The 12,593-nt window shown below is 40.7% G+C and overlaps 1 protein-coding gene across 2 annotated transcripts in view; it reads right to left on the bottom strand.

The window, feature by feature from the left end:
- The window catches only part of CLYBL (citramalyl-CoA lyase), a 194,098-nt gene extending 184,918 nt beyond the window's left edge, over positions 1–9,180 (bottom strand). The window contains exon 1 of one of the 2 annotated variants that reach the window (XM_087871516.1): positions 9,050–9,180. In XM_087871516.1, the coding sequence (XP_087727642.1) occupies positions 9,050–9,120 (71 nt within the window). In that variant the 5' untranslated portion in view covers positions 9,121–9,180. The remainder of the gene's footprint in view (positions 1–9,049) is intronic. The other variant, XM_034418419.3, reaches the window with a different exon arrangement.
- Between the last annotated feature and the right edge of the window lie 3,413 nt (positions 9,181–12,593).

Genomic DNA, 12,593 nt, shown 5'->3' with positions numbered 1-12,593 from the left:
CCTTAACAGTAACAGCTGCGAGCAGCGAGGACAGCAGAATCGGAGAGGCCCAGCAACGTCATCAATCATTGCCCTGAATGCTGCTATCCAGGAACTGTTTGTGTGTTCTCTGCGGCTGCTTATCTCCACTCCTTCGTCTCCCACACACCCCATCGATGGCGAGCTCCGGCAGGACTCGACAAACAGGCAAACGTCAGGAAAATCACAAATCTGAAAGCTGTGTCAAATATGTATTTTTCAGTTTCCTGATACTGTACATACAAAACATGGGTGCAATTTGCATGAACATTAGACAATACAAAGTAATCTCTGTATGTATTTTGCTAGCTACTTAATTTGGGCCTGTATGCAGGTCTCACAGATGAAGTCACAAACAATCAATATGGCTATGTTATGAAGTAACAGGATTAAAGGGCAAATATGAATTTTTTTTTTAAATAACTGACTATTCTGCTCTATTCTTGCACATTGCCATTGCCAGATTATTAAATTTAGGCTGACAACTCATGAAGACTAAAATTATATATCTGTCGAAAGCAGAAGCTGAGAATTTCAAGGTTAGAAATGCATTTCCGCAGGTCATGAAAAATAAAGCCTGATATTAGTCATTTCTTCAGGTAATTGAACACAACCACTCATTCAGTCCTATCTTCTGGAAATTACAGAAACTTCATAAAAGGTCCTCCCCCCCCCCCAAGCTTCTTACAACACGATGCCAAAGTTATGCCGCTGCAGCGCCTTGTAGATGTTCATCCCTAGGACTGAATGCAGGAACACTGTGGTGCCTTCCGCTTACTTCCCTCATCCCCCACTGGGTCCCGCAGGCTTTGGGCTGCCTTCCCATGCAGCAGACCCCGTACCTTCCTCCTCACCCCGTGTCACCCATCGCGCACTTACCCTTCAAAGGTCTCTAGAGCTCAGATTAGGGAATGAGGACAGGTTACACGGTTGCTGGGCTGCATGATGCAATTCCGGAAGTGGCTACCATTTTCTGAGTGACTGCCTCGAGGGGCAGGAAGTGGAGATGGGGTGCCTCAGGGGGGGCGGGGGAAGAATGGGGCAGGGCCTGTGCTAGACCTCCCAAGGTGTCCCCCAGGGCCCTTGAGGTACTTCGTGCTTCGTTTAACCACATTGGGGAGAGCAGGGATGCAGGGGTCATAAGTGAGGTGGTTACTTAAGAGCTGGCATGACTTCTGATCACAACGGGCAGGCTCCATTGTAGTCATGAACTGAGGAAGTTAGTCCTCAACGTACGACCATAATTGAGTCCAACATTTCTGCTCAGTGATACATTTGTTTCAGGAATTTTGCCCCATTTTACAACCATTCTTGCCATGGTTGTTAAGCGAATCATTGCAGTTGTTAAGTTACTAACTGTGTAACACAGTTGTTAAGTGAATCTGGCTTCCCCATTTACTTTGCTTGTCAGAAGGTCACAAAAGATGATCACATGACCCCAGAACACTACAACCGTCATAAATATGAGTCAGCTTCCAAGTGTCTGAATTTTGATCATGCGACCTTGGGGATGCTGCAAGGATCATAAGTGTGAAAAACCGTCATAAGTCACTTTTTTCAGTGCCGCTGTAGTAAGTCGAGGACTGTCTGTTCTTGAAAAAGTTGTGGAAGCCAAACCATTTGTAGGACCATGTGATATTGGGAATAAGATGGAAAGTTTCATGTAATTTTACTCCCTAATAATTCTATTGCTGCTTGGTGTCTCTCTCTCTCTGTGTGTGTGTGTGTGTGTGTGTGTGTGTGTGTGTGTGTGAGTGAGAGAGAGAGAAACTATGAAATAAGAATGTATATGTATAAAACAATAGGTCTGTAGATAAGTTGAAATTAAGAAAAAATTCTGATAACGGAAAGCTGTAATAGTGTAATTGTGATTTTAAAGGTTAAAAATCTTGAATAAAAATATTAAGAGAATGGGAGGGAGAGAAAGAGAGGGAGGGAGAAGGAGGGAGGGAGGGGGAGAGAGAGGGAGGGAGGGGGAGAGGGAGAAGGAGAGGGAGAGAGAACAGCAGATGAATTATGGCTACCGGCTTGGACATTAGGTTCATATTCCTGTTTACTGGATCAGAAATCTGTCACTAAAAACACTTTAGTACTTCTCAGACTACAATGCCTTCTTGAGAAGATGAAGGAAATAAGGCCAAATTGGAATGTGGAAAACTATTCTAGAAATAACATCTTCCTCTTTGTGATTCCAAAGCAAATGTTTGTAAGCCATGACTACGGGTTCTTTATTACTGCAACTAATTTATACCCCGCTTTCCCTTGTGAACAAAACATATCTCATTGTTGAATTACCTGGAAAACTTTCAAGGAAATATTATTTAACTCCACTGGAACAAGATCATGCTAAAATACCTCACAAAATTGCAGCTCAGAGTTTTGTATGCATTTTTCATGAAAGACACTGTTGTATCATCAAAGACACTGGAATAAAGGGAAATGCTGTTTACTTTAAGCAGGCAGATGTTTCCCAGCTTCTCCTATTTGCCTTAAAAACTGCACACTGCATCATTTATAGCTGATAAAAGCTATACAAGTTTGGACTCCCGCAGGGATAGAATTTAAATCTGCAAACCTGAATTGCTTTCTGGTAGACAGTCTTGGGTTGTAAATAGCACCTTTCAGCATCTGATAGAATTGGGAACCGCTAAACCAAATTCTCAATGTCCCTAAAGGGCTCAGCTCATATAAAAAGAATCCCACTATATTTTTAATATCATCCTGAAACAAGCACCCTGACGAAGCAGTAGGGAAATTCAACTTTGTTCTTTTGAGCTTCCCGGGAATGGGGATAGTGGTGGGATCCTTCCGGTTTAACAACCGGTTCGGTGATCGAACGCTTTGCTGCACGCACGTGCATAATTGAATGAAAAATCACCTTCTGCATTACTGCTAGGGAATTAAAACAGTTGCGGTGCAGCAATCTACTCTGCCGTGCTACTCAGCTACGAAGATAAAAGTAAAGCACAGGGGCGGGGGGGGCAGGCCCAGCCGATCGTCGGAGTGAACCAGTTCACTCCCAGCTGATCGTCGGAGCTACTGGTTTGCCCGAACCAGTCCGAACCGGTAAAATCCAGAGGTGAGTTCCAGCAGATTCTGACCAGTTCTGGAGACCAGTAGCAGAAATTTTGAGTAGTTTGGAGAACCGGTAGTAAAAATTCTGACTGGCCCCACCCTCATCTATTCTCTTCCTCACAATTCCCAGCTGATTGGGAGGAAATGGGGATTTTGCAGTATCCTTCCTCTGGAGTGGGGTAGGAATGGAGATTTTACAGTATCCTTCTCCCCTGGAGTGGGGTGGGAATGGAGATTTTACAGTATCCTTCCCCTGCCATGCCCACCAAGCCATGCCACGCCCACCAAGCCACACCCACAGGACCAGTAGTAAAAAAATTTGAAACCCACCACTAGTAGAATCCCACCTCTGGATGGGGGAATTTTCCTATCCGCTTCTTGAGTACTGCATCAAATTTTCTCAAAATAAAGTCCTGAGCCCCAAAGTCACTAGAATAGGACTACATCAAATAGCAAAATTATCCAGAAGTGAAAACAGATCGGGACATGCTGTCATCTTCAAGGAAAGAACTCATTAAACTATTCAGCACAAAATAAGGTGTTTCCCCCCTTTTTTTCAGGTGTACTTGCCTAAAACTGAGGGGAAATGTTACAACGCAAAAGATATTTGCCCTCTCATATGTGCATAATACTAAAAACATAAAGAACAAATGCAGTCGTTTCAATTGCTCTGTACAAGCAACCCTTGAAATCTTTCATTTAGGTGAAGAGCTCTTCAGAACAATGTTCTTAATCACAAAACTCTTTGTGGACTATAAATATTTCAACTCTAATGACTTGTGACATGCCCATAATACTGCTAATGAGCTTTTGTTTTTAGTTAAAAATCAGCAGCTAGACATGCTCAAATAAAAAGAGAAGTCGGTAGAAATGTTAAACACAGTTAGTCCTCGATTTACAATAGTTCATTTAGTGACTGTTCAAAGTTATAATAGCATTGAAAAAAGCGACTTATGACGGTTTTTCACAGTTACAACCAATGCAGCATCCCCATGGTCACATGATCAAAATTCAAATCAGTAGCAGTGTTCCAGGGTCATGTGGTCATCGTTTGCAACCTTCTGACAAGCAAAGTCAAGGAGGAAGCCAGATCCACTTAACAAACCGGGTTAAATGCAATGATTTGCTTAACAACTGTGGCAAGAAAGGTTGTAAAATGAGGTAAACTTACTTAACAACTGTCTTGCTTAGCAACAGAAATTTTGGACTCAATTGTGGTTATCAGTTTAGGATTACCTGTATTTGCATGATATGCTGCCCATTCCCTTTTTTCCTTTCTAGTAACTTTATTCGACATTCCAACAATCCATAAAATCATCTTTTTACATTCACTGTGAATAATGGCAATTAATAACAATACTAAACCTTTTATAAGCCATTTTGAGGAGATGCAGATGTATCATTGTTTGAAAACTTTATCCACATTATGTGAAATTAATAACTGTACTCTTGCACAGCAAATGAAGAGTAATAACAATCAGCCTAGTAGCTTCCTAGCATCAACTGTAAAGCCCTCATTTTCAAGTCTTGGAATGACATCTGTCCTTAATTATATCCAGCTGGGATCGCATTTCAATGACCAACATGGACAGATTACTGGACCTCTAAAACCTTGCCATCATTGTAACTGATGTTTAAACTATTTGAAGTTTCTCATTAAATCTGTTTTACAAATTAGGTGCAGATGTAAAAAAACTAAATTTACAGTACCAGGGGAAATTAGCTCACCTGAAAACTCAGGATAAAATGTCTCTCTTAAAATGTTTAACTACAATCGGGATCCTATATTTTATAAAGCAGGCTTGGCCTGTCGCAGGCTTCTGAGTTTCTTCTCCTGTTTTTTTTTTTATTGTATAAGAGACTTATACAATATACTTATACAAAAGTGAACAGTCATTTTACCAAGAAGCAAGACACTTATTTCTATAACAATCAATTCATATAAAAAAAGGAAGCAGAAATAAAGACCTCAAAAAGGCCTTCCAGGATTATGAAAATAAATCTCATAGATATAACTATGTGGTATCCTATTTTTGTTCAAGAAACGCTTCCCTTAACTCCATTCTCCTACTTCTTAGGAGGAAGGAGAAAGTGTCCTAAAAATGATGAGCACTGTAATGTACTCTCAACTGAAGAGCACCAGGTTGAAGAAAGTTAGTAAGTGGGGCAGAGGGAGAAAGAGGAATGGTCAGACTTACGTTCCACCCACCCCAGTCAAACCATCTGCTGCAAACTTTGATTACATCAAAACAGTGGCCTGGGGATACAGATGTCGTGTCTGCTTATGTACTTACATCCCAGCATCCGACACAAATCACAGGTTTCGCTCCATGATGTCGTAACCACGCTTCATCACTTGTTTCTATCTACCCTCCCCCACCAACCATTATAGAAATTATTCAAAGACTATATTCCAGAATCAGACTTAATGAGAATCACTTAAAAAGCAGACTATCTGCTTATCAGAATACAGGTAGTCCTTACTAAATGACCACAATTGGGATGGGCAAATCTGTCACTAAACAACAGTCATTAAGCAAAACATGTAACTGTGCTGGACTTACATCAGTTCCACTCGTCATAAGTGAGACATCATGGGATTGCAACTGTCAGCTTTTCCATTGATTTTTGTTTTCAGAAGCCAGCTGTGAATCTTGCAAATGACAATCACAAGACATTGTGAAGGTTTTAAATGTGAGGACCACTAAAACTATTTTTACAGGATGGTCATAATGTTGAATGGTTGTTAAAGAGGGCATTCCTTAACCAAAAATTACCTGTAGCTGGTCTAGTGGTTGAGCCATGGTGGTGCAGTGGTTAAGAGTGCAGTACTGCAGGCTACTTCTGCTGCTTGCCGGCTCCTGCAATTTGGCAGTTCAAATCTCACCAGGCTTAAGGTTGACTCAGCCTTCCATCCTTTCGAGGTGGGTAAAATGAGGAGCCAAATTGTTGAGGGCAAGAGGCTGACTCCGTAAAGCTGCTTAGAGAGGGCTGTAAAGCACTGTAAAGCGGTATATAAGTCTAACTGCTATTGCTATTAGGGCACCAAGAAGGTTATTTATTTATTTGTTAAATTTACATGGTCTAGTAGTCCCACCTTAGGCATGAAAGCCAACACAGTTCAGCTGACCTCACAGGGTTGTTGTTGTTGTGGGGAAAATAGGAGGGGGAAGGAATATTAGATATGTTCACCGCCTTGAGCTGTTTATAAAAATAATAAATACATAAATAAATTCTCAATTTGCAACAAAAGAACTTCACTATCTTCAATCTTAAGGAAAGCCTTTCACAATCTAAGAAAAGATTTTTTTAGTGTTAAAACGCAACTAGCTTTCCATCAACCCTCAACCATCAAATTACCCACCATAAAAATCCTCAGAACTTTATGAGCGGGCTAAAAATGGTTTTTTGTAGCATTTAAATAAGCACACCCAACACTGCAAGCCACAAAAGAACAGGCTCATCCTCGTTCAGGTAAGCCAGGAACTGGAGCATCTACCCCATAACTTTTACAGTATAATTTTATAATTATATTGTCTTCCCATTCCCACCACTTTCCAATATGATATCACAGCATAACAATCAACCATATATCTTCTAGCACTCAAATGGCTAGAAGATGGCAGAAACTGATTCTAATTTCTGGTTTTATGTCCAAGCCAGTCCCAATTCATTAACAAGCAAGATACTTAAGAAACTGACAATTGACTTCATTCTGTAAAACCAATTTTCTTAAGACCGAATTTGGTTTGTGCTAACATTTGGGTGATGCCAAAATCCAATTAGCAACTAAGTATCGTTATCATTTTCAGCAAATACAAGCATTTTAATTAAAAGTTTAAGCAAAGCAATACGAATAATACAAAAGCAAAACATTCAAAAACATTTGACACAGGCATGGATAAAAGCAACTTAGATGAAAACTTCAAAAACCTCAAATCTTATAGAAACAACATTTTACTCAAATAATTTTTGGTGTATTAAGATTCCATTTTTCCAATTAGAAATATTTTTTTCAATTAATTTTCCAATTAAAACAAAAAAGCAAGAGTTACTCAATTTACATATTAAAAAGCAATTGGCAACATTTTGAAAGATACAATATTATTGGTCATTTATATTTTAGATTTGTTAAAAATTGTGTTTGCTAAAATATTGTAAGACAAGAATTTTTTTCTCAGTCTGATTAACTGGTCATATTTTTTCATTCATTACATTAGCTCCATCTAGTGTTCAGAAAAAGCAACTCATAGATAAGTGGTAATCAATGTAAAAAGTTTTTTCAGGGCCAGTCCATTAATTAAGATAAGGAGAAATTTGGCTAAAGTTGAAATATTTTTTGTCCCCACCATTTATCTTTGCCTATAACACAAATTATAAAAGAGCAAAATGAAGTCTGTCAAAAATGCTTATTTCCAACTGCAAAGACCAGCCTGACGGACATTAGACAGAATGCCTCCACTGAAAAAAGGCTGAAGTCAGGTGTCACATCAGCAAAATCTGTGTAAAATAGTTCAGCAACCAGCAGATTCCAAGACAGCTGGACTCTCCACTATGGTGTTTCTCAGCTTCAGCAAGCTGTATGGGCTTCAACTTCTAGAACTCCCCAACCAGCATGCTCATGCTAAATACCCATGATATAGGACTGCCTTAATTTAAACAAAGGACATTCATGGAAGAAAAAATAATTCTTTCTCACATTAACACACCAGGAAGGACAGAGGGGTGTAAATGCCACTACTTAGCTTGTCAAAAGTCCTATCTCACTGAGCAAGCCACTGATTTTGTCAAGATCTGCCCTAACAATGCATTCCTCTCTGCTTCTCTATTCCCTAGAAATCCAATTCCCTGCCTTTTATGCCCAGCTGCTCTTTGCTTTTAAATGTTTTTAGCAATTGTAAACTGCCCAGAGTCATTGGGAATCAGGCGGTATGTACGTTTATTACTATTATTATTCCTCTGATCTGTATCACAGTGTGGTGTTCTGAATTCATGGCCTCACTTCTAAGTAAGCATGGACAGCTCTTGTCATTTTTCATCCCACCTTCTTCAAGCTTAGACTAGGCTGTTTGAAGATTATGGGATCTAGAATCCTAAGAATTGCAGAGCCAGAGTGGTTAAAGTACCAGGCTTGAGTCTGGGAGATCATGAGTTCCAGTCCCACTTTAGGCACTAAGCCAGATGTGTGGCCTTGGACCAGTCAACCTCTCTCAGCCCTAGGAAGGAAGCAATGGCAAGCCACTTCCAGAAAACCTTGCCAAGAAAATTGTAGGGAATTGTTTACGAAGTTGTCAGAAGTCAACTCTGACTCCAAGGCACAATAATAATAATAATAAAAACCGAAGAAAACTAGAGGGACCAGGTGACCGTCTTTAAATAATCTCCACACAATGACGATAAGATAAAGTGTCCCCACTAGTTGAACTCAGTTTCTGGTGATCCAAGGATATGCAGCATGAAAGGACTGTTGTCCATCTTGTTTTCTGGGCAGCAGTATGCAAGTCATCCGCCACCATCTTCTTCCAGTGTGACTTCCCAATCTAATTGTAAAACCAGGGGCTTCCAGATGGGTTTCCCCTCCAAGGGCAAACCAGGCTGGATGCTGCTCAGCTATTGCAAAATCAGTCAAGATCGATTCACTGGAACATATGCACCGTAATTACATTTGAGGGTTTCTCAGTCCCAGCCCCTTTAAGTTGGGTGGACTTTAACTCTCATGCTGGCTCTGGGGAATTCTGGGAGTCGAAGTCCACCCAGTTTAAAGGTGTTGTGCACTCCCACAGTTTAAAGGGGTAGCAAAACTATCCCGAGCAGCTCCGCAACATCAGGAATCAGCTGCCTTGGAGACGGCTTTAAGAAGTGGCAACGGAAAAGGGGACAACGGGGGGAAAAGCCCGCCACCTCCCGTGCCGTTCTCGGAAAGCGCACGCGCAATCCCCTCCATCGCGACACTCACACTCGCCTCCTGCTCGCTTTCGAACCGGCCACCAGGAGCCGCCGTAGTCCCATTCCCGCAGACGCCATCATTCCGGTCCTTCGCCTCGCCTTGGCCCCGCCCTCGTCCTCTCCTATTGGTGGAGAAGTCCTGTCGCCACCTGTGAGATACGCAGGCGCGGAAAATCCGGCCCCTTTTGTTTGCCCCGCCCCTTCGAGGAACTAAGGAAGGAGGCGTGTCGCGGAAGCTCGTCTGCACGTGAATCTTCCGTGCCAGAACAGCCGCGGGACAGATCCTGATAGTGACTCGGCCGTGCTAAACAAAAGGGAATTTGTTTGCTCTGAATAAACTCGCAACTGCGTGCATTGCAGAAGAGTTGCAGGGGAGAATAAGAATTGCGGGCAAGTTTTAATAGAAACCATCAACGAGGTCAACGAGGCTTATTCCGTGATAAAGATGCACGGCAACGCCCGAGGTTATCTCCTAAATACTTAACGCGTGCGAGAGTAACTGCAAAAAATACATTAGGGAAAGGCGTGAAAAAAAGCGACAACTAAGCAATGAGTATTTGCGGCGCATAAAAAGGAAGAAAAAAACCATCAAAAGGAGCTCCCTTTCTGATAATTACTAATCAATTACTAATTATTATTATTATTATTATTATTATTATTATTATTATTATTATTATTATTATTATTATTATTATTATTATTATTGCAAAATTAAAAGAGGGCCTGGCTGGGGCGGTGTCGTTAGGAGTGAAAATAAAACAGATTATTTTCTCTTTAATCTTTTCGTTGTTGGATAGGGAAGGAGGATCGTCCTGGCTTTTCCTTTCCACCAATTCAATTGTGTCCCATTCTCGAGGCTATCGGGACAAAACCCTGCAGTTTTTCTTGGCAATGTCGTTCCCCCCCCCCCCCCGAAGCGGTTTGCCAGAGTCTACTTTCTCGGGTTGAGTAACTAACCCATGGTCACCTGGCTGGCTTTATATACTAAAGTGGGATTAGAACTCACGATCTAATCTGATGCCTTAATCCCGCAGGTTGCATTTGCAGAAACGCATCTCATATTGTGGTTGACTGAATTAACTCGTGCCTGGAACTGTTCACTGACCACACTATGGCATTCATCCAAAGCATTTAAGCCCCAATTTACCAGTGTGCAAACTAGCCATAAAGGTAGCAGCCTTATCCCATAATCATGATTGCAGGGAGAGTAGGAAATCTGCCATTAAATCTTAACTAAGATATTGAGCGAAGGACATTCTTGTAGGTTAACAGATACTTAAGGATTTGGTAATTCCTAAACTTGATGGTTCAAAAGCAGATGTCACTAAATTGTGTGGAAAATGTTTGTTGGCCTTGCAGAGCATTCCAGATAAGAAACACAACCAGATCAACTAATTGTACAACTTCATTGTAAAGCTAAAGTGGCAAAATCTTATGAGACAAAAGTTCAGTTCCCTCCCTTTTACAACCTTAGACCCAGTGGTGGGATTCAAGTAATTTAACAACCAGTTCTCTGCCCTAATGATTTCTTTCAACAACCAGTTCACCAAACTGCTCAGAAAGTTAACAACCGGTTCTCCCGAAGTGGTGCAAACTGGCTGAATCCCACCACTGCTTAGACCCACTATCTGCCTTTAAGCTATTCTGCCACTTAACTATTCCCTTGGCAGAAACTCCCAAGGTTACTCCCACATACTATTACAATTTATAGCTAAACAAATCCACATCCTTTACAATATCAGCCCTATCTTAAATTGATTTGTGACCAGTTCCAGTTGGTGTTAAGACAGGAGAGATCCCACCCTCAGTCCCTACTATGTAGGGTGCCACAGACTTTAAATACTCTCTCTGCTCCTAACATCCAGTTTTTCCTGCTGCAGTGCCTGCTTTTTGTAACAACATTCCCACCCACTCCAGGGTAGACTGGCATTAACCATGTTGGCTCTGTTGGCACTTGAAGATGTGGTCTTGCTATCTTACCTTGGAGATCTGGTGAGGTTGGTGGAAAGCCTGCAAATTGATTGCATGTTAGAAAAGAAATGTCAGCAGGTTTTATGGTTTTTTAATAGTTGTTATTGTTTTGATGGCGCTTATTTTGGTTTTTGTATTGTTTTTGCTGTTAACTTTGTAAGCTGTTGTGAATGGCAAGTATTGAAATGGGCAGTTATATAAATTTTATAAATTTCTAACATGTCTACCAAATGATAAACGGAAAGAACTATTTTTCTTTCAGATCTGAAAAACGTACATTTTTTCATCAAACATTTTTTGTATTTTATCAGGAAGAGTACAAATTCTTTAAAATGAAACAAGTTCCTTTAGAATAAGGTTTTCAAGTATTTTCCTTCATTTCCATCTCCCTTGCCATATGATATAATACAGGTAATCCTCGACTTAAGACTACAATTGAGCCCCAAATTTCTGTTGTTAAGTGACACATTTGTTAAGTAAGTTTTGCCTGATTTTACGACCTTTCTTGCCACAGTTTTTAAGTGAATCACTGCAGTTGCTAAGTTAGTAATTTGGTGGTTAAGTGAATCTGGCTTCACCATTGACTTTCCTTGTCAGAAGGTCACAAAAGGGGATCACATTACTCCAGGACACCGCAACCGTCGTAAATATGAACCAGTTGCCAAGCACCTGAATTTTGATCATGTGACCGTGGGGATGCTGCAATGGTCATAAGTGTGAAAAATAGTCATAAGTCACTTTTTTTAGTGCTTTTGTAACTTTGAATGGTCACTAAACAAACTGTTGTAAGTCAAGGACTACCTGTACAGCCTTCAAGTTTTTTTGCCCATGCTGCTCTTCCAAACTTGTTTTTCTCCTGTGGCCCATCTGTAGGTTCCATTACCAGATACAGATATAGAACAGTAACTAGTGCGTTATCTGGTATTGGCAAAATAGTATTTTGATTTGATTTGATTTGATTTATATGCCGCCCTTCTCCGGAGACTCAGGGCGGCTTACAATGCGTTAAGCAATAGCCTTCATACTTTTGTATATTTATACAAAGTCAGCTTATTGCCCCCACAAACTGGCTCCTCAATTTACCCACCTTAGAAAGGATGGAAGGCTGAGTCAACCTTGAGCCTGGCGAGATTCGAACCTGCAGTAATTGCAGGCAGCTGAATGATAATAACAGGCTATTAGTCTGCTGCGCCACCAGGCTCTTTTTTGCAATGCAGTATACTTCTTTTCAGCTGGGACATGATCAGTGAAGTAAAGACAAGGATAGAGAAAGCTCGAACAGCATTCTTCAAAATGAAAAAGGTCTTCTGCAGTCACGACATAAGCCTAAGAGTGAAAATCAGGCTTGTCAGATTTTCTATCTTTTAAGACATCTTTTCTATCCTGCTCTACAGAGTAATGAGTTGGTCTCTGACAGAAAACCACTTGAAGAAACTAGAAGCATTTGAAATGTGGATTTACAGACGGCTGTTACGTATAAACTGGGTTGACAAAATCACAAATGAGGTAATAAGCCACCTGAGAAAGCAAAGGGAAATCATCAGCCATTAAAAAGCGAAAGTTAAAATATTTTGGACATGTGT

This window comes from Pantherophis guttatus, chromosome 5, assembly GCF_059756535.1.
Source record: "Pantherophis guttatus breed Tessera chromosome 5, ASM5975653v1, whole genome shotgun sequence".
Lineage (NCBI taxonomy): Eukaryota > Metazoa > Chordata > Lepidosauria > Squamata > Colubridae > Pantherophis > Pantherophis guttatus.
Note: the sequence above shows the minus strand (reverse complement) of the source record. Positions and strands in the feature narration are given on the sequence as shown.